The sequence below is a fragment of the Kryptolebias marmoratus genome, linkage group LG13, assembly GCF_001649575.2.
Source record: "Kryptolebias marmoratus isolate JLee-2015 linkage group LG13, ASM164957v2, whole genome shotgun sequence".
Taxonomy (NCBI): Eukaryota; Metazoa; Chordata; class Actinopteri; order Cyprinodontiformes; family Rivulidae; genus Kryptolebias; species Kryptolebias marmoratus.
In genome coordinates, this window is record NC_051442.1 from 20,063,418 (window position 1) to 20,090,182 (window position 26,765).

At 40.4% G+C, this 26,765-nt stretch overlaps 1 protein-coding gene across 3 annotated transcripts in view; it reads right to left on the reverse strand.

Annotated features, from left to right (window-relative positions):
- Positions 1–26,765, reverse strand: part of LOC108233880 (RIMS-binding protein 2) — a 74,625-nt gene that overhangs the window by 24,436 nt on the left and 23,424 nt on the right. Inside the window, exons 2-15 of one of the 3 annotated variants that reach the window (XM_037978965.1) lie at positions 25,426–25,533; positions 24,986–25,114; positions 23,778–23,954; positions 21,563–21,745; positions 13,374–13,541; positions 7,456–7,539; positions 7,250–7,339; positions 7,021–7,143; positions 6,816–6,920; positions 6,554–6,604; positions 5,487–5,507; positions 2,212–2,392; positions 952–1,041; positions 285–484 (exon numbers count right to left, since the gene is read on the reverse strand). In XM_037978965.1, coding sequence (XP_037834893.1) covers positions 285–484; positions 952–1,041; positions 2,212–2,392; positions 5,487–5,507; positions 6,554–6,604; positions 6,816–6,920; positions 7,021–7,143; positions 7,250–7,339; positions 7,456–7,539; positions 13,374–13,541; positions 21,563–21,745; positions 23,778–23,954; positions 24,986–25,114; positions 25,426–25,533 — 1,710 coding nt within the window. Of the gene's footprint in view, positions 1–284; positions 485–951; positions 1,042–2,211; positions 2,393–5,486; positions 5,508–5,890; positions 5,924–6,553; positions 6,605–6,815; positions 6,921–7,020; positions 7,144–7,249; positions 7,340–7,455; positions 7,540–13,373; positions 13,542–21,562; positions 21,746–23,777; positions 23,955–24,985; positions 25,115–25,425; positions 25,534–26,765 lie in introns of all 3 variants that reach the window. The other 2 variants (XM_037978964.1, XM_025005149.2) reach the window with 2 other exon arrangements.

A 26,765-nucleotide genomic window follows, 5' to 3' on the forward strand; every position in this document is an offset into this window, starting at 1 on the left:
TCTTGGCCCCACTTGGACAAGCCATTAACTCAATAATCTGGTCAGAATTAAACTCTAATTATCCAAACTGAAGTTGTTGCAACAGCTAACTACAACAGGAAATATATGATTTATTTAAAACCTTTGGAAAACCCCACAAAAAGATCTGAATTATTCCTCTGATGGTCACATTTTAGCCTTATTCATGCAGTGCTAATAAACTATTTTTCTACACAACCACTTTGATTTCAGTGTGAATGGTGTTCCTAAAGAGAAAATTTTAAAAAAAGAGGGGGGGCAAGTACCTCGTGTGTTGAGCTTGATTTGTGTGGACTGAGATGGGTGTCTGACTTGGGGGTGAGGTGTGTAGTCTCGGACTTGGTGGAGGAAGACTTGCTGACGCTGATGGTGGGCAGCTCCCGATGCTTGGTGACAGGCGAGCGCTCCACCCTGGAGAGACCTGCAGCGTGGGGGGTGGAGCCCAGGCGCAGCGCAGCGGCCACATCTATAGCAGGAGAGAAGAGGATAATTCATGTTCCGTGGTTACAGCTCAGCCCTGTTGCTGGTTAACCTGGCTGTCCGTGACCTGCTGAGTGGGTGAGTTCGCTGGTTCGCATGCAGAAGGATCAAGGCTGAATATGGCTGATTAAAACAGTGGAGGGAGCGAGGGGGGAAAAAAAAATCCTGTCTCCATCTGCTTGAAGTCAGAGGTCACACTACCTTGTGTCGACTTGTGTCACACCAACAGCGTTAAGGGGCTTAGCTGGTTTTCTACTCCACAGACGTTGTGCGCTTTATTTCACGACTCTCATCACCGTACGGTGATGAGATCTACAAAGTCTGCTTTAATGTTGGACTCGTACAATAACGGTGGAGGTGAGATGACGGGTCAGAGCATGCCGTGCTTATGTCACAGTGCCCAACACATATCATGATTAACAGAGACGGAGAGCGGACCGTTCAGATCATTACCCTCAGGGCAGGAGAGAGTGTCACCTCCCTCGAGACTCCAGAAGGCTATCTCACCCAGAGACACCAAATCCAAAGTGGCATCAGTGCAGTCTATAACACATAAAGAGCGCAGGGGGGAAAAGGTGGGACATAGGGAGACGAAAGGCTTGGCGTAGATTTACATTGTTGTTACATTTAAGGCAATCGTGGCTGGGATTAATTCAAAATGAGTGTTCTATAAATATCGCTTGTTATACACAGATGAAAAGAGATTAAGGAGATGTGAACCTCATTGATATTCAAAAGATAAAAACTGGCGTGACAACGATATTCAACATCAGCTCATGTCTTCTTACAAGGGGTGTAATGATACACAAAAATCAGTTCAGCACACGCCTCGAATTTGGTGCCATGGCTTGATGCAGGTTCAGCAAAACAGGAAAGAGAAACAACAAATGCTAGGATCTTTGCTAACCTTATTTTAAACAAACAAACAAAAAAGCTGAAAGACAAAGCACCCTTGTTAGTGGCAGGTGTTGTAAAGAAAGGTAGGCCATGACTTGATGCAAAAAAAGGGGCAAGAGAAAATTGAACATCTGCTGACGTAAAACTCTAAAAAGAGTTAAACACGTCGAGCTTTCCAGCTAGCTGAGGCATAGTGTCCTGTTCATCTACAGGAAGAGCTTATAAAACTCCTCGTTACGTATTTAGCAGTGTTTTATTACAAGTCAGAGGGTGTTTCAAAGTGCGTGAACTATGACCTTTCTGGTGTTCCATAGATCCACCTCCACTACTGCTCTCAATTACCAAGAACCCAAAACTTCAAGCTCCTGTGTTTCACCCGAATGTGTCATTCTTGCTTTATTTTCTTGTTGAGTGCTTTAGATAGCATCTTCCTCTACCTCCTTTCTGTCGTGGAACTTAAAATAAAGCAACTTCAAACACCATGTGTGCCCTTCCTCTAGATGAGAGTGGTAATCGCCTCCTACTAACGTAATCTTTATCTGATTTCCACACATGGAGCCTGATGTCAGGATGTACCATGCACCATTACATCTTTGCTCACCATTTAAAACAAGTAAAATCAAAAATAAAAATCTGTGACGTAAAACCTAAAGGCTTTTATTTCCTACAAGTGCTAGTACTTCAACTCTTGCCTTCGTGAGAGGGTTATATTACAAAGAACCTTAACAAAGTGGACAGTTCCTTTCACTTAGTTGTTCTACCTATTAAAGGATGAAAACCCGTCTTCCTCAGGAGTAAACACTCTCAGCAGCTCACCTCGCTCTGTCGTCAGCCCCACCCCGTTGGCCAGAACAGACAGGCTGGGATTGCTGAGGAGGCTCGAACTGGCCAGGTCCACTTTTGAGGCTTGCAGGCGAAACTTCTCCAACTCTTGGGACAGCAAGCCAAACTGTTCGCTCTGGCTGCGGCATTTCTCCTCCAGGTCTCGCACCTTTGACTACATGTGACAAGGAGAATGCACGTTCAGGGGAAAAAAAAAAAACAGTGAAGAAAGATTGACTGGAAATATCCACCTTTTAACACTCAGTCCACTTGTAATAATAAGCAGATTTCACTTGAGCATGTGGGGGGACCCTCTATACTTCATCTTTTCTTTGTGACTTTCGTAAATACACACAAAAGTGAGGTAAGTTTTCCTTTAGTTAATTAAATGGAGTATGAACGGTGAAATACAGTGGCTTCAGAAAGTAGTCACAACCCATTTACCTTTTTACAATGCTTTGTTTTAAAATCATTAAAAAAAAATTTTGTCATTACTGTACAGTCAGTACCCAATAATAACAAAGTAAAAACAGAATTTCATAAAATTTTATAAATATATTACAAAGGAAAACAGAAATCACTCTTTTACTCTTTTTTAGTATTCAGATAATTTGAAACAACACTTGAAACTGAGTTCAGCTGCTTTCCATTTCACTAAATCTGAGATGTTTCTACACCTTGACTTTGGTCCACCTGAGATAAATTAAATAGTTTGGACATTATTTTCAGACAACATTGTGATCTGAGGTGAGAACAGGGAACCGGTGGAGGAGAACTTTGAGAGGTGGAGGTACGCACTTGAAAGACGAGGGATGAAAGTCAACAGTGGCAAGACAGAGTCCATGTGTGTGAATGAAGGGGACAGGTGGAACAGTGAGGCTACAAGGAGCAGAGGTCACAAAGCTGCAGGACTTCAAGGACTCAGGGTCCACTGTCCAGGAAAACAGAGAGTGTGGTAAAGAGGTAAAGAGAGTCCAGGCAGGATGGAGTGGATGGAGAAAAGTTACAGGAGTGATCTGTGACTAAAGGTCAAAGGAAAGGTTTACAGACAGTGGTGAGAGCAGCTGTGTTGGACGGTTTGGAGACAGTGGGACTGACAAAAAGACAGGGGACAGAACTGGAAGTGGCAGAGCTGAAGATGTTGAGGTTCTCCTTGGGAGGAACAAGGATGGACAGGATTAGGAATGAGGCCATCAGAGGTACAGCACAGGTTGAAGGACTGGGAGATAAAGTTAGAGGCCAGACTGATGGTTTGGACATGTGCAGAGGAGGGACAGTGGACATATTGGTAGAAGGATGTCAGAGATGCAGCTGCCAGGAAAAAGACAAAGAGGAGACATATGGACACAGTTAGAGAGGACATGGAGGTAGTTGGAGTGAGGACAGAGGATGCAGAAGACAGAGTTAGATGGAGGAGGATGACTCGCTGTGGTGACCCCTGAAAAGGGAACAGCCGACAGAAAAAGAAGGAGGACATGATTTGGAAAGGCACACATATCTCTGTAGAAGGCATTCAGAGCCACCTCCTCAGTGAAAAATACTTGAAAGTTGACCTAAAGGACTCTCAGACTGTGAGGAACAAGATTCTCTGGTCAGATGATACCAAGAATAAACTGTTTGGCCTTCAGACACCGCTCATCACCTGCTTTGCACCATCCCAACAGTGAAGCATGGGGGTGGCAGCATCATGCTGAGAGAGTTCAGCAGCAGGGAGTGGAGGAAAACTGAGTGGAGCAAAGTATAGAAGTGAAAACCTGTTTCATGGTGCTAAAGATCTCAGACTGGACCAAAGGTTCAGCTTCAAACATGACTTTGGCCCAACTTAGAGACAACTCTGTGAATGTCATAGAGAGGCGGTCCACAGACGGTCCCCATCCAACCGGACCGAGTTTAAAAGGATTTGCAAATAAGAATGACTGATAATCCAGATGTGCAAATCTTGTTGCTTCAAACCAAAAAACCTCAAAGTTTAATTGCTGCCAAAGATGGTTCAACTTATAGTTAATTAAAAGTTCTGAATACTTATGAAAATGTGATATTTTAGTTTGCCTTTTTTTATTCCTTCTTTCACTTTGTCATAACAAAATACTGAGTGTAGGTTAACGAGATAAAATGAATGAAACGACTGCAGCATCAGACTGCAACATAACAAAACTGCAAAAAGTGAAGAGGGTCTGAATACTTTCTGAAGCCACTGGAGGTGTTTTAAGGTGGAATTTCCCTTAAACCAGTCATGTGAGGGCTTGAACACTGAAAGTTAGCAGACATAGCTGTTTTCTTCAATGTCAGTGTCTTGCAGAAACCATTTTTCACGTAAAATCTTTGCTTTAATTCCTGCCGTCCACAATTTTGACGATAAATTTTTTAACAGTTTTAGCAGAGGGACCAAAAAAAGACAACAAACACGCCGTGTTTCATAACAAATTCGAGCATTACGGGGAGGTTTCTGCAGAACAGACAAATTGAACTGTCACTCGAACATTTCTTCTAAGCTGCAAACACAGAACAACTCCAGGATCAGTGGAAAGAAAAGGAAAGACGATTAAAAGCGGGACAGTTTGATGTTATGACGGAAAACAGGAGCAAAACTGTTTGTCTGGAAACTTTCGACAGACATTGAAATGTTGTGTTGCTTCTGTCGTACACCCACTATAACAAAGCCACTAAAGAACAAGTTTATTTGCCAGGGCTCTGCAGACGTGGGCGCACAGCTCTACTCCAGTTTCTATATGTGGCTGATCTCACTTCCGGCTGTGGTGGGAGTTTTCTAGCGGGCTGGTCTGACTGAAGCTGCTGCATGAAACTGTCTGAACAACATTTCCTGTCAGCTCTCAGCTACAAAGCGCATCAGTGGTTAGCTAACAACAACAACAAAAAAAAAAAACACTGGCAGAATGATCTTATAGAGCTGGAATGAAAACACTGAGAAGATGCAATCTGATTTTCTTGCGCACACAAAACAAGATCAGCAGAAACGATAAACATGATAAATGTTCTCAGTGTAGCTGGAAGTGAGAACTGTGCCACGGATCTGTTTCCTGGCCTCAGGTCAATGGCCTGGTTTAAAAATACTTTGGTAACCCAACCCTATTTTACACTAAATACACCAAGGCTTGTAAATCCTACATGTAGAGCAGCTATGTATACAAAACAAATGCGTGAAGGGATTAAATCAAAGCAGCTGGGGTCTCGTTTTCTAGCTCAATGATCTGACGGGGAAGTTAGGTGTCTGGGTGGTATACTGTTTGTCAAAGGAGGTCATAAAGTACCTGCATGCAGTCCAGTGTACTCTGGTTAGCAAAAAAACAGCACAAAAAAAAACATGCTTGTGAGAAAATACATTATAGGAATGCCATAACACATTAATATATTAGGAAAAAACAGCTGATTGAGTCCAGATCAGAAGGCAGAATCACTAGAATGTCTCTTGGCCCTCAGCAGCCGACACCTGCCATTCAAATACACACACCCTCTTGTTAAGCTTTCAAAAAAAAAATGTGATTTTTAACGGTTTGAAAAATGCCGGCAGCAAAACCCCAGGTTTTCCGCGGGGTGGGAGGAGAAGAGACTTTCTCCTGTGATGCTTCGAGTTGAAAACGGAGAGACAGAATGTGAGAGAAATGAAGAGGAAGGAAGCGGGCCATTTTTAAAAACAGGAGCAGCGATACTCTACCAGCTCCCTCCGCAACACAAGCCGAGTCAGGTCCTAAAGTAAAATACACACATCTTAACAAAAAGCAGCACGAGATATGAGATATGATGCGTCGGCTGTGGGGATTGATGGTTTGGCAGATTTGCTGAAGACACTGAAGTGGTTTTTTTGACCTTTTCCTAATCAATCAAAACCAGCAGCCGACCAGACACAAGGGGTGTTCAGCTGTGATCTGGATTCATTTTTTCTTTTTTTACAGTCGAGCTTCAAGCAGGCGTGAGTGTCACACAGCAACAGAGAAGCCATCTGTTCGGTTTTCCTGACCTGCTAGACCTTCAAAAGTACAAACTGCTTCCCTGCTGGGTGTGTTAAGAGTAGAAAACCTAATGGTGCAAAATGTGAAAATAAAAAAAGCTCTTTAATATTCACACTGCTTGGTGTTGGGGAGATCCAGCTGTCATAAATGATGGATCAGATCTGAGCTCACTTCAGTAAAGATGTGAACTGATAAAAGCAGAGGAACAGAATCCGCTCCTCTGTTTTTGTGTGACTTAAACAAACACTTAAAAGATTTATTATAGTTTTAAGGACCATGGATAATAAAGGGTCACATTTGAAAAATAAATTATGTAAGGATTAGTTTTTCTAGTGTGGAGGAGGCCTGGTGATGTTACACAAACTCACCTCCAGCATCTGAACCACTCCTTCATGCTCCCTCTTGGCAAATAACTGAGCCTAATTTAAAAAAAAGAACAAAAGATATGGAAAAAGTCATTAAAATGTAAAACTATTTCACAGCTTTGCTGACACGACTTCACCGGTGCACAAAGGTTGCCTCCTGCTGGACAAAGTGCCCCGTTTGCCTTCATTACAGGGCACTTTGCTGGACCAGCTGCGAGTTCAGCAAGAAATGAACTTGTCAAACGTGCAAAGTGTCAAAGGTTACCCGCTGTAATCGTTTGATTTCATCCTGTTTGAATTTAAGGATAGCCAGTGCCTGCTCATGTTCCAATTCCAGCTGCTGCCTTCGCTCGGCGACCTCTCGCATGTGCTGTTCGGAAGAAATAAAGCAGAAAGTCAGAAGAAACGGTGCGTCATGGGGAGGATATGAACAGCAAACGACGCGAGACACGTCTGACTCCCTGCAGTACCTTTAGGACCTGCTCTAGGTTCTCCAGTTTGGCACGGAGTCTCTGGTTCTCCTCGAGAACGGAATTGTGTTGTGATCTCACTTCGGAGAGATCTTCCCTCAGCTCCTCATTCTCAGCCCGAGTCTGGGAAAACAACAAGCAGGTTTACTGACTGGATCAGCGTTGAGCTGCCTATTAAAATATGACCACATCTGACCCCACTATTAGGACCAAAACTACGAAATGAGACCTGGTCGAGCAGCTGTGCCTTCCTCCTGAGGAGTTCTGCCTCTTCCTTTAGTTGCTCATTTTGGCCTCGCTCATCCTCAAGCTGGCTCTCCTGTTAAAGACAATAAACTCAATCTACACATTCATCCCGTCTCCTTAGCTGTTAACATATAAAGAGGATTTGCAGGAAGCAAATATGGAGGGGAAAAAGTGGGGCAAAGTGCTTACTAAATCCAGACATCTCTTCTGTCGCTTCTTTACTTCATGCTCTAGATTTTCACATTCTTTCCTCTTCTTGCTCAGCTCTCGTTCCTGGACATAAAATGGGGGGAAAAAAAAAAAAAAAAAAAAAGAGTTGCACTAAATCATGAAGCCCAATTAGAAATGGCTCCTAAAGTGTGCATGCAGGCGTTCAAAACAAAACTGCAACCTAATGACAGATTATTTTGATTCACACTTTGCAAAAGCGAATCCACTCACTTCAGTTTCCGTTCTGACCTCCGACACGCCACCGCTGAGGTATTACAAAGCTTAGCATCCTCTAATTATTCTAAATGCAGCTTACATGCAGGAGAAGCATGGGAGAAAGCAGCTTATTTCAGCACGGCCACAGGACGGGAATAAAAACACTCCCACAGTGACGGAGCGTTGGGACGCTGCAGACAGACGGGGCTAATTGCTGACCACCAGCAGCTGACTGGATGAGACGCTGTCCTCTCAGTGATGACACAGCAAGACAATAAAGATAATTAAACCGCAATCTGTGCTCCGCTTTGGGAGACAGTGCATCAATCACAGCTTCGAAGGTCACAATAACATGAACTACTTTGTCACCGGAAAGGTGTTGGCGACCATTTCATTTTTGCCGTAATATTTCTCGGTCACTGGAGATGACAATTTTTCCTTTTCATTTGCAATTTAAACTCACATCCTGATAGCGTAGACTACCTCCGTTCTGCTTTAATACATCCCAGAGAGTACACACAAGTTTTCTAAAAACTTTGAGCTCCGTAGGAAAATCAAATTGCAGCACAGAAAATTCTCACAACTGCTCGAGAAGTTTAACGTACAAATCAAGCCGAGAAGTCGAGACAAATGTCCTGTTAGATAAACGGTGTCATGGCACAAATCTGGAGACAGATACAAGAAAATGTCTGTTTTGAAAAACTTTTGTCATGATTGTCTGCTCTTTCTACCTTAGAGATGTACAAACAGGGATCAAGACAAACTTCTTTTATTAGGACTAAACAGAAATTATTTTATCTTTACTTCCTATCTGACAAAAGTTTTTAAATTCTTCTTTTCAGCTGCTTTTTTTTGTGTGTTTTTGCCTTTAAAGAAAAGATAAAAGACCGGTTCAGGTGTCAAGATAAGCTTTTCAAAACAAACCCGAAAGCTGTAACTTTATGACCCACATTTTATCAGATGCCTTTAAGACAGGAAGCCAAGCCTTTATGACATCTGAGTTGGATTGCTGGAACGTTTCTGCATGTTGGTTTTGATCTTTCTTCGCTTGGACTCCTGCATGTTGTAAAAAATGTAGTTGAAATTAATGATGAGATCATATCCCACCTGTACAGGCCTCATTATCCTGACTTGCTCTCCATTTCAGGATCCAGTTTAACATTTCAGTTCAGTTCATACAACTTCAGTCTTTCAGTTCTGTTCTCCCCTCCCATCTGTACGGGTGTACCTCAAGGCTCTGTCCTTGGGTCCCTTCTTTTCATCATCACCCTTCTTCCCTTAGGTCATATCTTCCATAAATATGGCATCCATTTTCACTGTTATGCAGAGGACACCCAGATCTACATGTCTACCAAACCTGATTCTAACCTCCCACCTTCCATCCTCACCGATTGCCTCAGTGAACTCAATTCCTGGTTTACTTACAATTTTCTTCAACTAAACAGATAAAACAGAACTAATCTTTATCAATACCAAAAACACTCTTTTGAAATCCGAACATTTTCTCCTCCCACTTAACAACTCATTGGTTTCCCCCTCCTCTCAGGTCAAGAGTGTGGGCGTTATCCTCAACAGCTCGCTTTCCTTCTCGTCCCACATCAATAATGTCACCTGATCTGCTTCTTACCACCTCCGCAGTATTAGTTGTTAAATGTCTAAGGCACCCTCGTCTGAAGACAGTCATATTTAAGTCCTGTTTTTAACAGCATGTATGGTGTAAACCAGGTTCCTAACTGCACCTTTGTGAAACCAAACATGCAGTCATGCATTGTGATGGTAGCTTTGCTATATGAGGATTTTTTCCCCTGTAAAAGATCCTGACAGATTAAACCAGGAGACACAAAATAAACTCATTTTGTCTACATGTTAACCAAAACTGAGCAAAAAAGTAGCATTTAAACATAGTGAAAAACAACATCCAATAATCAGGCAAGAAATACGGTTTACATCTGCAAAAACAACATAGCTCTTTGTGTCTATATCTTATTTTCAATAAGGGAACTGGAGGACTACATGTAATGTTTTTTGGGCAATGTCTGCATACAATCAGCTGATGATAACTGTAGCTTTTTTAACACGTTTCAAAATGTTGTGAACATGTTTTATTGTGTTTAAACTGTTTTGAGAAATTACTTGCACATCATATTAATTGTTTAATACTTTCAGATTTTAAAAAGCATTTCAGTTTCCTGCGTAGAGTAACAGAAAACCTGGTGTGTTAGCTCCTTCTGTACGCTGAGCAGCCTGTCAGAGTCTCACCCACAGAACCAAAGCCGAGTTAAGCTTGTTGAATTTTGCCATGGACCATTATGAGTATTTCAGACGGTGTGGGACACACCTCAAAACAAAAAAAAATAATATATAAGGGTGACAAAGGGTAACGAATGCTTGCAGTGTTTTCAAAGATAAACAGCTGGTTTGATATGGGCTGGGTCACTCATCAGGAAATAATCTTTACCTCTGTGTTGAGGCTGAGGGAGAGAGGACAAATCTTTATGTTTTTAGTTAAATCTAATAAAACTGAAGTAATCAGTCAGACTATGGACCTGAAGCCAACAGAGCGTCTCTGTAGAGGTCAGAAAACAGTTTTGCACTGACGCCCTCCATCTCGTCCCGCTGAGATCGAGTCATTCAGCCAAGAAGAACAGAAGAAAACTAAAACAAAAGATGTGCTAAAATCCAACCTTTAGGTACAGTAATCTACTTTTAATACGTTCACGACAAACTGCAGCAGCTTGTTTTTGCAGAGTCATTGTTAACCATTTGCATTAACTGGTTAAAGACATTAATTCAAGGCGTCTCCTACAAATAAACTGTAGAAACTTTTAGTAAATAAACACTCTGTACTCAACCATTAGTTGCTAATTGATTAGGTTTTCCCTCACTTATTATTTTGTTTATGTAGCCTAATTCAAGCAAAGGAAGAATTATATTAGAGACGTTAATTCCTGAATTTTCGAAAATAAATCATCTGAGGCACGCAGGCAAAACTGAGAATAAACTGAGAATAAACTTGTAATTTAAGTTAAAATATTGCCATTGTTAACTTTATTTAGTTAATGCATTGGATTCAGTCTACTGCTGCTGAGATATTCAAGATTAAAAAATGTCTGTATGTTTTTTTGAACAAATTTTCTTTACAAGTTAAGAGTTTTTTGTCCCTGAACTTTTAAAAATGCATCTATATCAAAACACAGCACTTCCAGCAGTGCATGGCTTTTATGTGTGCATTAAGGGTAAGGTAAGACAAGGTGTTCATATAGATTATTAAGATTTGACAAAATCTGTGTACTCAGCATGAAGCCTGTGCCACTTTGACCGGTAAGTCCAGCACTCATTTTTCTTGTTTATTAAATGGTGTGAAAACGGTCAAATAAAAAAGACATAAAACGTAGTTGTACAATGAGTGAGCGTGGTGAACTCGACTGAAGATCATCCCAGCCTTGCATAACAAATCTGCCGGAGTTTTTCCTGATATTTAAGAATCAGCGTCATGAGAAAAGCACTTAGGCTAGATTCACACTGCAGGTCTTAATGCTCAGTTCACATTTTTTGCTCAAATTCAATTTATTTTTTGTTTGGTCGATCACGTTATATGTTAAATTCAACCTCCATCAGACTTCAGTTTGAACAGTCTCCAGTTCCTGAAATGAGCCGCATGTGCAGAAGAAGATATGAAGTCACACTCCACAGGCTGAGTTTAAGGAGGTAAATATGGACGCTGCCAGTGTTGGCATGTGTGCATTGATTCTGAAGCTGCTGTCCAATTGGGATCAACTGTACATCCAAATGGTAAAAGCTAAAAGGAGACGAAGAAGAAAAAGAGCTCAAATGTTCATGATAACAGTTTTTGGAGCTGTGGCATGTGTGGATGAAGAGTCGGAGCCAAGAGTGGTGGGAATTTGACGTGAGGAACCTTTGTCCTTTCATCTAATGTAAAAGCTGTAAACGTTCACACTGCAGTCGCTTTGAAAATCATCTGATATGTATCGATTCAGTACCACATACTGAAAAGTCCTGGGTCGGATATGAAAAAAATTGGATTTGTCACGTTCACGCTCTCATGAAAGAATCTGATATATGTTGCACTGGGGGCAAAAACAAAATCAGAATTAGGTCACATTTGCCTGCAGTGTGAATGTAGCCATAGATTACAAAGCAAGAGCCCAACAATTTAGTTTAATATTCAGTTTTTGCTGCTAAGAATGTTAAAATCACTATGTGGATGAATGAACAAATTTAAAATATTAGGTTCCACCTAATAAACCTCTGGATTTCTGACCTTCTAATGACGACAAGCCATGGCTCATATGCTGAGAAACTGATTCAGCATTTCCTCAGGTCAGATCATCTGTCTGCCGGTCTGTTTGTCAGCGAGACAGAGCAGAAACTAGCAGGACTGTGAGGAGACTGGTGAATACAGGCAAATATTCTGGGCTGGATCTGGATCACCGTCTACATCTGACCAACAGGCCCCTTAGTGTTGACAGAAGGACACTTTCTGAGGCCCTTTCTTTTTAAGCTGCTCACAGGAGCCATCTTGTCCTTCTAAAAAGTACATTTTAAAATGTTATTTAATAGTTTGGCCATTTTGAAGTGGGGTTCTGTCTTAATTGTTGTAGATACTGTAGCTTTTGAAAGACATCAGTTTGGAGAAATATAGTTTAAGTCTAATCAGACTGACGAGCTAATGACTAGTCTGAACTCAGCCAAGACTGAAGTGGACTGTTGCTGTCTTTCACCAATTTTAGTCTCCAAAGTGGTTCATGCAAATGCTGTTTTATTAACCTTCAAAACAAAGTTGTTGTTTTTTTACATAAAATTCTGTGTTTTTTTGCAAGCACAAACAGCAGCAGCTGCTAGCTGTAGCTCTTCAAGGCCAGCCTGGATGTACTTCCAGCAGAAATATCATAATATTTCTGTCCAAATAACAACATAATGCAAAACTGACAGTGATTTAAAGGTTTACAGAGTTAAAAACAAAAAAAGGTTTACATTGTAGCATTCATCAGCTGCTTTGAAATGTTAAAGATTTAAATGTGGACCATATTGACAAGCTAATAATGACTAGTTGTAATACACTTCAAAAGCAGATCACTGTCATCTTAAAACAACCTCAATCATACAGTTTCATAGCGGTTTATAATAACACTTTGTATCGCCATCAGTTTTGCACTACATGGTTATTCAGGCAAATATATTATGATATTTCTGCTGGAAGTGATCTGGGCTGCACCAGAAGTATTACAGCTAGCTGCTGCTGCAGCTGTCTGTGCTTGCAAACAACCCTAAAATTCTTTGTAAATAATTATGTAATTCAAAACTGACAACGTCAAAAATGTTTATAAAATAGTGCTCAAATTAATTTCTATGAGATTTTGGAGATTAGAGCTGTTTTAAGATGGCAGGGATGCACTTTGGTCTTAGATTTGTTCAAATTAGCTGCTAACTCATCGGTAGAATCAGAATTAAACTATTTCTCCAAACTGAGGTTTTTCAAAAAATATCTGTAACAGTTAAGATATTAATTGTCATATTTCTTCCACAGAACACTTTAAAATGGCTGAACTAGTTTAAAAACAGTAACACTGTTTATGAGCAGTGGATCTTGGTAGAAACGCTGCCTGTAATGACAGAGTCCTTCTAAAAATGGGACGATGAATAACAGTGGTTGCTCTTACCAGAAACTGTAGGCGCTGCTCCTCTGTGGGTCCCTCCTGAAGGGAGGGGGTCGGGCTAAGGCCCGATGGGGGCGTCACTCGCAGCCACGGCTCCTCCTTCTGTACAGCAGTCTTCTCACACCTGGGTGAAGCTTCATCTAATCCCGCACACAGGGTCTCTCCTAAAACCTAACAGGGGCAGAAAGGATCAGTCAGCCATTTTACGTTTATACAGCTAAACTTAAAAGATCAAAAAGGCATGAAAACATCCTGCTCTGATCCAACAAACAGAGCGAACCGATAGCTGTTCTGCTATACAACAAATCTTTACACTGAACCTAACTATAGACAAGATTAGCACTGAACCTTCTTCCAAGTGGTCCAACTGCAAGCAAAGAATAATCCAGAGGGAATCCCTCAAGCCTCCAACATGACTGGATCACAATGTCATAAAGGACCAGATGTTGTACTGGAAAATACGAATCCTAAACAGTTATTCTTACACATTCATCTTTGAAAACCGTTTTCAAAGATGAATGTAGAGAAGGTAGAGGAAACCCTGGGAATCAGTGTCTAATTTTAGAACAAACTTACTAATACTCAAAGTAAAACTGTGCTAGTGCAGCCAAGTCCATGACCCAATAACAGGATCAGAGGCTCTGTGACACGTGCAGTCAGGGGGATCTGTTCTTTACAATTCTTTGTTTTAGTATCAGATTCAATTTTTCTGGGTTAAAGGAAGAGCTTTAGTGAGGACTGTCACAATATTTAATTGAAAATATTTTTGTTTTGTACTGCAAATGACTGCCTTACTTTTTCATATAAGAGGAGCTGTTTAGTCATGCAGTAGCTAATATATAATATTAAAAAATGAAATGTTGCCTTCTGATTCTCTGCACTTCTACTTGCAATATTACAAGATCTACAATTTTCTGCCATCATGCGATGAATGTCATCTAACTACTGAGTCCCATCTTTTCACGCAGGCTGCATTGGTCTGGAAGATTTGCTCAGCCATCAGAACTGATAAGTCATTGTGACTGTTCAGCGCCAAACCAGTGATCAGTCTGGAAAGGAAGGCTACCACAGGTTTAGCTTTGAGATACAAGACCAGATGGTGTTAGAGGTGGTGACAAGAGGCTACCAGGAGGCACTAATTACATTGGCTCCTGGACAAGAACACCGCAAAGGATGGCTTTGTAACAGGCACGCTGATTAATCTGCTGCCCCCCCAAACTTCTTTTTTTGGGGGGGATTGGTAAGGTTTTGTCAAGTCACAGGAGTGGGAACATCAGGTGATCTCTGCATCTTGGCAATAATCCCATCCTGTATTTGGTCAGACAAAGTTAAACCAGTCAATCCTCAGGGGATTTCTGATTAACTTGTAGCACTTCACACTGTACACACCGAGTGGTATTTAGCTGCTGCACAGACGCAGAAGAAATGGCAGCAAAACCTTTCAGTTTCTTCTCCCCCTTTGCACTAAGACAAGCTAACACTTTAAAAAGAGAAGTCGTAACCATTACCATCAAAAGCCAGATTATTAGTTAAATAAGAGCCACTTGAGAGCACCCTAAGAGTCAAATGGTCTCAGTGTATGTACACCTGTTGTAACAGCCTCCAGAATCAACAGCAGTGCAACACCTTCAAGTAGTAAGGTCTACCACCAAAAAACAGGCAGTATGAAGACCAAGAACTCTCCATACAGGTCAGAGTCAAATTTGAGGAGAAGTACATATCAGGGTTGGGATATAAAAAATATTCCAAACCTTGAACATGGCAGAGAGCTCCATTAAATCCATTAATAGGAAATTCCTTGGTGGGACCTTTCTGTGTAAAGCTTGAATGTTCTTTTGCGCATGTGTCCCAAAAAAATGCATGTTATGTTAAATGGAGAGTCTAAATTGTCACTAGGTGTGAGCATGAATGATCTGAATCAGAATCAGAATACTTTAATGATCCCCGGGGGGGAAATTGCAATTATTACAGCTGCAGCCGTTCAAGTAAGCATTAGAGTTGAAATGTAAAGAAAGAAAGAAATGTTCTAGTACACAAAAAGAATGAAAAAGAAATGAAAAGAAATAAAAATAGCAACAGTGTAAATATAAATAACAACAGTGTAAATAGAGATGACAGTATAAATAGAAACAGCAAATTATTATAATGACGATTATAGTGATATTGCACATGTTAGATTAAGGTGTTGCAGGTAAATAAATCTACACAGGAGACAATATATCTCTGCAGGGTCATTTCTATGTGGCCCAGTGATGGAATTGCGTCCTGACCAGGGTGCGCCCTGCCTCTTGCTCAATGACTGCTGGAGATAGGCACCAGCTCCCCCGTGACCCTGCACGCAAAATCAGGTAAAGAAAATGGATGAATGGATGGCAATATCACACCAAACACAAAACTTACAGACTGGGCAAGAAGGGCACTAATCAGAGCAGCAACCAAAGATGACTCTGATGGGCAGAGATGAGCACATCTGTTCATTAGACTAATATAAGCTGCATAGAGCTCAGCTTCAGTGAAGAATGAACAGGAAAAAAGGCATTGCTTACAAATGAAAAGGCAGATCACGCCAAATTTACCACAAGTCATACTGGAGATTCCACAAACATGGAAAAAGGTGAAGAGGTCAGATTAGACTAAAACTGGACTTTTGGTTATCAAAGTTAACACCATTTCTGAAACGACCCATTCACTGATGGTATCATCCTCACAGTGAAGCAAGGTGGTGGCAGCATGCCGTGTCTTTTCTCAGAAGGAACCAGGAAACTGGTTGGAGTTTAAGGAAATAAGAACGGAAGATAATATAGGGATTTTTTTTAAAGGAACCTGTTAGAGTCTTTCAGACATTAGAGAATGGGCTGGAGGATCACCTTCCAGCAGAACAATGACCCTAAAGACACTGCTGAGGCAACAGTCCAGGAGTTGGAAGAGAAACAGTGAAACGTGTGGGAATGGCCCAGTTAAAGAAAAGGCCTCAATCCAACTTAGAATCTCTAGTTTGATTTAAAGATTGCTGCACACAAGGAGGACTCATCTGACTTGAAGGAGCTTTAGCTGTTTCTGTCATGAAGAATGGACAAAAACTCCAACTCTAAAAAAAAAACTATGAAAAGGCAGCAGTCTTTCTACAGGGAATGTTGGCGTTCAAAATAATGAGTTCAGAGCAGATATAATCAGGGTTCAGGCAACATGTGACATAAATCTGACAAGGTTTTGACGAATGAACTCAGAGGAGAGAATATTACATAATACCACATTTATACAATGTTGTGATAACTGGCACAGAGAGCATCCAACCAAAGCTGAAGGTATTATGAATCATTTTAAAGGTTTATGTGCCAACACACTAACCTCGTAAAACTTGTTACGACTTCACAAGCTCCGCAGATAGCAATGCAAGTTTAATTTTGTTTGCTCCTCAGTCCAAGCATGGCAAAAAGCTAAAGAGGAAAACAGGAAAAGAAATGCGACTGAGCCCAGTTTTAAAGCTAAACCAAACAACACAGCTCGCACTGTCATCTCAAGTAATGGCTCCAGCTTTAGGAACATTTCATCCAAGATTGTTTGTACAATACAAACTGTAATGGCAGGAGTTAAAGGGGCCAAATGGGGGGGAAAAAAGATATGATCTCAACTATGAATGCACCTCTTTACCCACCTTATAGGAACTGAAAACCATCCCTGTTTAGGTGATGTCCATGTGGTTTTTACTCCAGCATGGTTTATTGATTTCCACTTGATCTGAGCTGCAAATTCAAAAGCGTAACAAATGAATCATATTTATTCTGCAACAGAGAACTAAACGACCCTTCAGTGCCTCACATTTATTTGGTCCAGAGCAGAAACGAATCAGCAGCAGATAACTAGAATCTGTTTCATTTATTCAATTAAATAAATCCTCTAAACAAAAGGTGAAAAAGGGGGAGTTTAAAGAAAGCTTGATTTGAACATCACTTTCACATTTAACGTGAAAGGTTTTGTTCACAAATCATTAAGAAATAGTTTTCCTAAAATAAAGCGTCTGGCAGAAATAAATTCATTTTGTTGATGGGAGCCAGCAGGGTAAATCACGGTTAAATACAGGGCTCTGTTCTAGGGTCATGGTTTGGTATGTGGAGGTTTAACAAATGCTCTCCCCTCACTTATTTTAATAACAATAACCCTCCAAAAAGACAGACAGAAAAAGAAACCCCCCTTGTTAGTGGGAAGGCTCTGAGGAGCAGGTCGTGTACAGCAAGGTAGGATTTGTCGAGTGGTGACTTCACTTCTAAATAAAATATAAAAAAGTACTATTGTTCTGTCTTATTTATCCAACTTAAACTCTAAACTGTGGCCTACAGGTCACATGTCAAACAAAACATATGGTAAACTCCAAAACTAACAGGTTTGTCTCTTTTGTATAAAAAAAAGGGAAAAAAAAGTACAAACGAATGTTAATTTCAGTGAATTTGGCACTGACTTCATATGAAATAAAAGCCAATGCAGAACTAAGTAACATACCTCAATATAAAAATATAAAATGAATAAATTGTTTACTACTCACATCTAACTTCTCAGACAGGTGAGTCCTACAGAGCTGTTCACAAACACTTGGTTATTGAACCCCCTGTGACATTTTTAATGATGTTCCAAATCTCATGAATTATGACTCAGATGGCATCCACCTCTCACCTCCCTGACTCTCGCCTGTAATCACAAGGAATTCCAAATCTTTCCACACAGCTGACTTAAAACAAACAGGGAGGTGTTCAGGTTCCTCCTTCAGCTGAAGGAGGCATTCTTGCTTTGCTTTGGTACAGATTGCTTTAGACCAGGGGTGGGCTACCCTGGTCCTCGAGGGCCACTATCCTGCATGTTTTACTTGTTTCCCTCCTCCAACACACCTGATTCAGTGGTTAAATCATCTCTTCATGTTCTGCAGAAGCCTGTTAATCACCTATTGATTCAAATCAGGTGTGTTGGAGCAGAGAAACAAGTAAAACATGCAGGATAGTGGCCCTCGAGGACCAGGATTTCCCACCCGTTTTAGACTGTATTTTCCTCTCCTGTTTTTCTGTTGTGGCAGTTAGCAAATTAAAATAAGTGTCCCCTCCTCTAGGTGAGGGTGGAGATGATCTGTGACTGTATCCTCCACCTCGTTGTGTGCACCAGGTCCTGATGTCAGTAAAATGACAGTTCAGAACGAATACATAAACTGTTGGATTGGGATTGATTGTGTACAGAAAGTAGTTTTAATTCCCATTAAATAGTGTTTTATTTGTTGCTTTTCAAGTCATGAAATGAACAAGAACATAACGTAAAATCCAGCATCAGTGTTGCAGAGTGCTCTGACCTGTTAGCTTTACTGTTTTAGCTTTAGCCTTAAATTTGACTCATCAGTCATTCAAATTAAATGTTATGCTTTTGAAAGTGATGAATAAGTGAACTGATTTGGTTGGACACACTTTTACAAGTTTACATTTAACTGAATTGTATCAAACTAAGTAATGAAGGGGATTACAACTTGTTTTAAAAAAGACTTATGCCACAATGATTTTCTTTAAAAACACCCCCGCTCGGTGTGAAGCATGGCAAAACCCCAATTTGCTCCACTAAAGTTAAATAAGAAAAATAAAATTAAACCTGGTGACAAGAGACAGAGTGGAAACATGGTGTTTCACTGTCAACATTCAGCTTGTTAAAATGATAAACAGCAGTTTATTAAAGTAACAAATCAAAGTTATTAAAGGCAAACAAAGCATCTTATTGACACAGAACTGTAGAATCATAATGTGGCTCCAAGAAGGCAAACATAGATAAAGTAATTAGCTGATGGTTTTATAACTATTTCAAATACTCTCTAGTTATTTGTTGTCTTAGGTGAGAAAGTCTGTTAATTCAACAAGTTGCTCAATCTATAAGTAATATTTTCTGCAGCTGATAAATACATTTTTAGCATCTATACTAAGGGGTCTTTGGTATTTTAATAGTGTACATATGTTTCTTTAGGTATATATTAGGTTCTGGCTAGTTTAACTGAAGTTCTTCATTTGCAGTCCTAAACAACTCTTATGGATTATTGATTTTTCAGAAATTAAGTTAAGTTTACTACTAAATTAAGCTGAAATATTAAGCAGAAATAGTTTTAGTGTTACATTAGAAACTAGTTAGAAATAGCAATTAGGTAAAACACTAAATGTCTTAAATGAAACCAATGTGCATGTGTCATGAACTGTACTTCTTATACTTATATATATATATATATATATATATATATATATATATATATATATATATATATATACTTATGTGCTACTTATTTGATATGTCCAAGACTGAGAGAAGGAGACAAAAACTGACCTTGGAAACAACAGCGCATCGCTTTTCGTTTTACAAACAATACAATTAAAGCAAATTTAAAATGAATTCAAGCCTCAGCTGTTTTATTCAATGATGTGATGAAGGATGCAGCCATGCTGAGAGGTCCTCCTTACACCGAGGTGCCACTAAGAATGTTTAAGGTCCAAGCCCTGAAGCTCGCTTCTTTTAGCGCTATGAGGCACAGCTACGATGTTACACTGATGTGCTCCAGGTATTCTGAAGGATCTAGCACACGCTGGGCCCATGCGTACTAAAGCAGGGTCAGATCCCATTCAGCAGGCCCTGAATGCCATAAGTACATTGGTGTAATCCCTGCGGACTGCTGAAACGGGTAACTGGATCACTTCTTTTAAAAGCACCTTAATGGATTGGCCTGGCCGTTGATTTTCTGTTTTAATGCGGAGCATATCAATGTCCACCAATCAAACGTTCTACCACGTTGTCACTAATTTGCTCTTTCTAAATTGTGCATCAGGAAGCTCTGAAACATGGCGGTTACAAAACCGGCTTTCTGACAGGCTGCCCTTTGACTAGGCCTCATGCCGGTTCTGTGTTACAGATATGGAAGAAAGTGGCAGTGCATCATAAAAGAAATATTTCAAAGAAAATGGCTAGGAGATTTATAGGAAGAAACTTTAGCTGCAAGGCACACAAATACAATAAGCTAAGAATAAGAAAGAGATGTTAACATCATAACACAAATGCAACAACTATAGCCTTGAGTCAGTTCTGCCTCACTCCTGATTTGTCATGCCACTGATTAGTTTTTTTCATTTTGAGTCCTGCACAAAAACCAAACAGACTCATATGATAGTAACCAAAGAGAACCACAGTCAATAGCTGATACCTTTAGACAAAGACATAAAAACTTAAGAATAACCTACCCTCTCCTGTGTGATCTGAGGAGATGTCAAGGCCTGCTAGTTATCCAGAGCAGGAGGAGGGGGACAGAAAAGTCTTCAGTGCGACTGTAGTTATACCTACCACCCAAAACCCTCTCACCACTGCTACAGCAACACAGAGCGGATTACTGGACTGTACCATTCTGTTGTTAGAGGGGATTAGAGTTCACACAACGTGGCCCCTTTCTGGGAGTGCGTGTGTGCGTCCCACAGATGAGAGATTACTACAATCGGCATTCTCATTTGAGCTTCAAGGGCTGAAAATTTACTTCGTGGTCAGAGGAGAACGCGATAAAAACAGTGACTCCGCAGAAAACGGACACCTTTAAATGCCCTGCAAAGTGGCTTTACTTTACTGAAGCTGCACCTTTAAACTATATCACGTGATGACGTTTTTTTTTTTCTCAATTGCAAATATCCACTGCTTCGGATGCATACGATTTCACAACGCTAACTGCATTACTCACTGCAGGCAAAGTCACATAAAATGCATGGTTTTTTTCCCCATTTTCTCTCTGAGCAGCGGCTGATTTATCAGAGAGAGTGAAGCGGTGAATGAAAGCACAGAAAACAGAGACGATCAGCATTAAATGCAGAGAGGATCAGAGTGTATGACTTTGGTAGCTCTGATCAGGCCCAAAGTAAAGGCAGGGAATCGCCTCATTATGCCTTGTGGCAGATTAGTATGAGTCCAACGACAAGCTATTATATAACAGCAAAACAGCACCCGCGCTAATGTAAACATAGGTTTTGGATAAACTCAGAGGGCTATATTTCCCAAATGTTTAATCCCAATACTGGTAGTTTGTTATCTCATAGTAAACCCAAACTACAGTTTGATGGCAAATCTATGATTCATACGCACAGATCAGCTGTTTGTATGAAAAATAGAGAAAAACAAACAGCTCAGTATGATGATGTTGATGATTCTACCTTCTCTTGAGTCGCCTCCTTGGTATTTTCCTGACACCTCTCTGTGCCACTGTGGTCAGAGGTCTGGTTGTGCTGCTGCCTGGACGAAGTGACCGACAGCTGCCTCTGAAGCCGCAGCACCTCCTTCTGAGACTCCCTGAGAAGGTTTTCGTACTCCGACCTGCCACTGTGAGCCGAGGAGCCCTGCGCAGATGCAGACAGACACGACAACACCATCGTTTAACACATTACCGCAAAAGCATTCGCCCTCATTGGTATTCTCTCTATGTTGTTGCCTTACAAACAGAAATTAAAATAGATTTTTAGGTTGATTATAAGCAGTGGATCTACACAAAATACTTAATGAAGTTAAACAGTGGGAAATGACTTCTTTTAAATGGTTCCAAAAAAACAAAAAGTGGTGTCTCTATGTGTATTTACCTCCTTTGCTTTGACGCTCCAACCATTACCTTCAGAAGGCACGTAATTAAGACCCAGCTGTGGGCAATTTAGGAGTCAAATGATCTTAGCATATATACACACCTGTTCTGACAGACCCTAGACGTAGTAATAAGGGTCATCACCGAGCAAAAGACATCATGAAGACCAAGCAACTTGCCACACAGGTGGGCGACAAAGTTGTAGATGTGTCTCAGATGTCTCAAACACTGAACATCTCATGGATAAACATTGAATCCATGATAAGAAAATGAAAAAAAATTCTGCCACCACAGCAAACCTGCCAAGAGAGAGTCGTCCACCAAAAGTCATGATCCAAACAAGAAAGGCATAAACCGGAGAAGCAACCAAGAGGCCAAAGACAAACCTGATGGAGCTGAGCAGCTCTTCTCCAGATATGGGAGTGTTTGTCCACAGCACCACTATATGCTGCAAAGAGCTGAGCTTTATGGAAAAAGATATTGCTTAAAAAAAATAAAATAAGGCAGACTGTTTATAATTTGCCTAAATGAATTTTGGAGACTCCCCAAACATGTGGAAGAAGGTGCTTTGGTCAGGTGAAACCAACATTGAACATTTTGGCCATCAAGGCTAACACCACATGTGGTGCAAACATACCACCTCTCATCAGGTTGTGAACCCCACACCTACAGTGAAGCATGGCGGTGGCAGCTTCATGCTGTGGGGATGTGTTCATCAGCGGGGAAACTGGTCAGACAGATGGAGCAAAATCAGAGACACTCTTGAGGGAAACCTGTTTGAGTCTTTCAGAGATTAGAGACTGAGACAGATGTTTCCCTTCCAGCAGGACGACGATGCTAAACCCTCTTCCTGAAATGACCCGGTCATTCAGGTTCTTCTAACCCGAAGAAGCTGGAAAAATAATTCAAGTGGTTAGATGGGCCAAGTTCATGGAGACAAACCTAAAAGAACTTGATACTGGAACTGTTGCAATGCACAGACTTTAAGGGAAGTGAGTTATTATGTACTACTTCTCAGTTTTTGATGTTTAGACTTAAAACCAAATCTTTTCCTTTTTAATTTATTAATTTGGAGTATTTTTATGTAGGTCCATTATAAGCATACTGGAAATCCATTTAAATTTCATGTTTTAAGGCAACAAAATAGAAAGATTACCAAGAGGGTAACCCTTAATCTTATGTATTTAACAAATTCAGTTTACATATTTAAACACGGTTTACAGAACATCTGTGGAATAATATTTGATACAATCAAAAGGTAAATATGGGTTTAATAAGTAACTTTAAAAATTAAATGGCTGTAAATATCAAGATTAAGGTCAACATCACAAAACTAAGAAAAATTAATGTTGTTTCTGTCTTAGGAACGCCAAAAACATGTCTTGTGAACTGGCTGTTACGCTTAAATTCAACATGAGATTAAACACAAACACTCGCTCGCTATAAATACTCTGCTGATCCCTATAAAACATTTTTAATACAACCAACAGATGTTGGCGTTAAATCTGCTAATTACAAACAGGCATTGAGAAGGGCAGCCCATTCTTGCACTGTCATCTACTGTATGTAGACATCAGCAGTGACGCAGCCTTTTTAATACGGGTTTTGGAGGTTGGGATGAGCAGTACCGGTGCCGTCCAGCAGAGGGCAAACTCGTGGCAAAAAGATGAGTGGAGCAGACAAAAGAACCACATTTCAAACTTTGGCTTTTTAATCAAGAATGAACTCTTAAAAAATAAATAAATAAAAAAAATCCGGTAATTTTTTTAAGATTTATGTTTTTTCCTTAAACTTGCCTTGACTGTGCCCAGCCGTTCCTCCAGCTCTCTGCACTCCTGCTGCAGGGCGGCTATCTCTTTGTCCTTAGACAGCAGCGCATCGGCATGCCGGGCCAGGTCACGAGCGCGCTGACGGGCAAATGCCTTTTTGTACTGTTCCACGGAACCAGGCCTCATCAGTGACGGGGAATTCACCTGAACAAGGAGAGCAGATTTCAGACACAAAGGCTTGAGTGAAACTAAAGAGGCTCACAACAGGGAAAAAAACAACAACAAATAGTTTGACCTGAAGAGAAGAAGCAGAATAAGAACAACAACAAACTTAAAGGTGTCCATAAATCACAGTTTTAGAAAGTCTGTGAATGTGATCGTTTGATGTATAAACTAAATAAAAAGTGAAAAGTTTGTGGGAATAGTTTATTAGTTTGTTGATTTTGGAAAGTTTAGACACCTCAAAAGTTAATGGGTAACATCATCACACTCTAAGCTTGATCTTCTAAATCTTCTAAAATCCCCAAACTTAAAAGTTTGAATGTGTAAAAGCCATAAAATACATCAAAATGTTATGTCTGTCATATCAAGTCCAACTTTCTTTGACCAGATTAAACTTTGAATGATGTCTCTACAGTGAAATCTGTCTGAGCTGTAGAGCTCCACAGAGGGCTGGGTTTTTCTCGCCTGTTTTTTTCTCAAACCCCATTGTTGTCTTCGCTGTACAACGTACCAGAAGTCACAGCACGCTATTCTTATTCAACCAACATGTTCTGATGTATTTTCTGGGAATAGCAAACTGTAAATAGTTAGGATTGTGTATTTGATACTGTAGTTTTGACACAACTACCTCGTAAGAAGCACAAAATAAACGAGTTGAAGCCGATAACTGTAGCCGAGATTGTTGCTTCTGAATTTTAAAATAAAGTGCTGACATATTTCTTGAGACATTCATCAACAAAACAAATTTTTTTATATCTTTTTTGCTGATTTGAAGCTTTTGTTTTGTGTGGTGAAGAAATTAATTTAATGTGTTTTATTTGTGTAACCTGCTGGTACTTTTCAGTAAAAGTCACAATTTTTGTGATTCCGACTCATGATCAAACATTGTGGCAGTGTGCTGATTTGGTGCATCATAAGCTGCTTGAAAGATTTTGTCCCATGCGGGGGATACACACACTGCAGGGGAAGGCGGCTGGCTGTGAAGTATGAAGTGTTTTATTACTGCCGTTTACCACTTTGAGGTTAGCCTCCTGTAGTTTGTGAGCTCGGTCTTCCAGCCTCTTAGCGAGAACGGTCAGCTCGGTGTTCTTCCTCCTCAGCCGCCGGACCTTCTCTTCGGTCTCCGGGGCGCTGCTTTTTCGCTGAAAACATGGAACACAAATGTCACAATCGGACAGAACCTGCGGAAAATGAATGAGCACAGGAACGCCAAACAAGATGGATAACAGTCAGTTACTCGTAGGGACGTTAAAGTAGACGGGTTCAAATGTGCAAACTTTGAACATTAGGTAGGAAAAGTTACAACGTTTTATAAAATGCATAGATGCTTGTAAAAAAAAAAAGAACTAAAGTAGCAACAAAATCTTATTGTGAAGGGTTCTGTGGACCTGTCCTACTTTCAACAAAGTCTTTCATCAAGGGTACACACACACACAGTTATTTTTAGTCCTACCAGCAGGCCATTCTCCTCCCTCAGCGTGTTACAAGTCTTCTCCAGCTTGTCGAGGGCTCGCAGGAGTTCCGAGTTCTGTCGCACCAGGAACCCATAATCCGTACCGTTCTGCAAAAGAACCAAAGCAAAAACGCTCCGTTTACCAACTACGGCCTTTAGTTTTAATGAAAACCCCGGACAACACAAAGTGTCACCATTTGTTTCAAGGTAGAGACTGATTTTCATTTCTGTAGAACCTATTTCCTTTTTTTTAGCTACGGGACAAAAAGCTGATGTGTCTCAATTATTTTTGAGTCCTGTCCAACAACTGCTGTTGGTGAAAAGCTCACTGATGAGATTTTCAGCCTAAAACTGGCACTACAGACCTATTATAATACATCAATTCATAGGACGGAGAGCTCATCTTCCACACTGTGTTAAAAAGTGAAAAAGAGATGAACCACAAGAAAATCAGATACAAGTATTCAAACTTTTATATAAACTGCTATTTAATGCTGCTAATTTAAATCCATTTGTTATTGTGAAGCTCTATCCTGCGGCCCCCATTGAACAAGAACCCCAGCTAACTGTGATCTAAGATCTGTTAAAGTAACTTTGGTTTCAGCCATCTTGCTCCAAAGTGTTGAGTTAATAATCCCAAAACTAGATGTAAAACAAGCTTAAATGGCGAATATTTCCCAGAACATATACAGTCACGCTGCACCACCACGGGAACTGTAAAGACCCTCAGATTTACCCTAGAGGAGACACTGTCTTGTGTAACAGCAGTCGTATTAAGGGCGTTGAAAATAAACCCAAATTACTTCATCTATATTACAAGTGTTCACTTTAAGGTTACACTTCTTTGGTGTGTGTTGACTAAGACACAACCTGGCAAGAAAAGAACTGAAGGAGTTGTGTAGGATTAATAGTGCTGCAGATGCTTCCCTTCACAATTAAAGAAATGACTTAAAAATTTAAAATTAGAGAGAATTTATTTTTAAATTTGATTACTAGAAAAGCTTTAACCTTGGCAGACAATTCAATGTGGAGCTTCCCTCCTAGGAGTAACAGCAATAACACAAAGTTAACTCCATGGAAATAGCAGAACAAAATCCTACTCTTGATCAGACATTATCTTCACAAGTAAACATGTTTTTATAACATTGGTAGACATTCTGACTCCTACATACCCTCCCTGTCATCCTGAAATGAGGAATTTAATTACTGTGGACATCATCGTGATTCTGGATGCTTCTTTGCATAGAAGGGAAAAAAAACCTGTCCTTTGTCTTTTGTTGTTTCACTCTGTGGGTAACATTTCTCTCTTCCTCTGAGTGACCACCACGTCACGGTAGCTT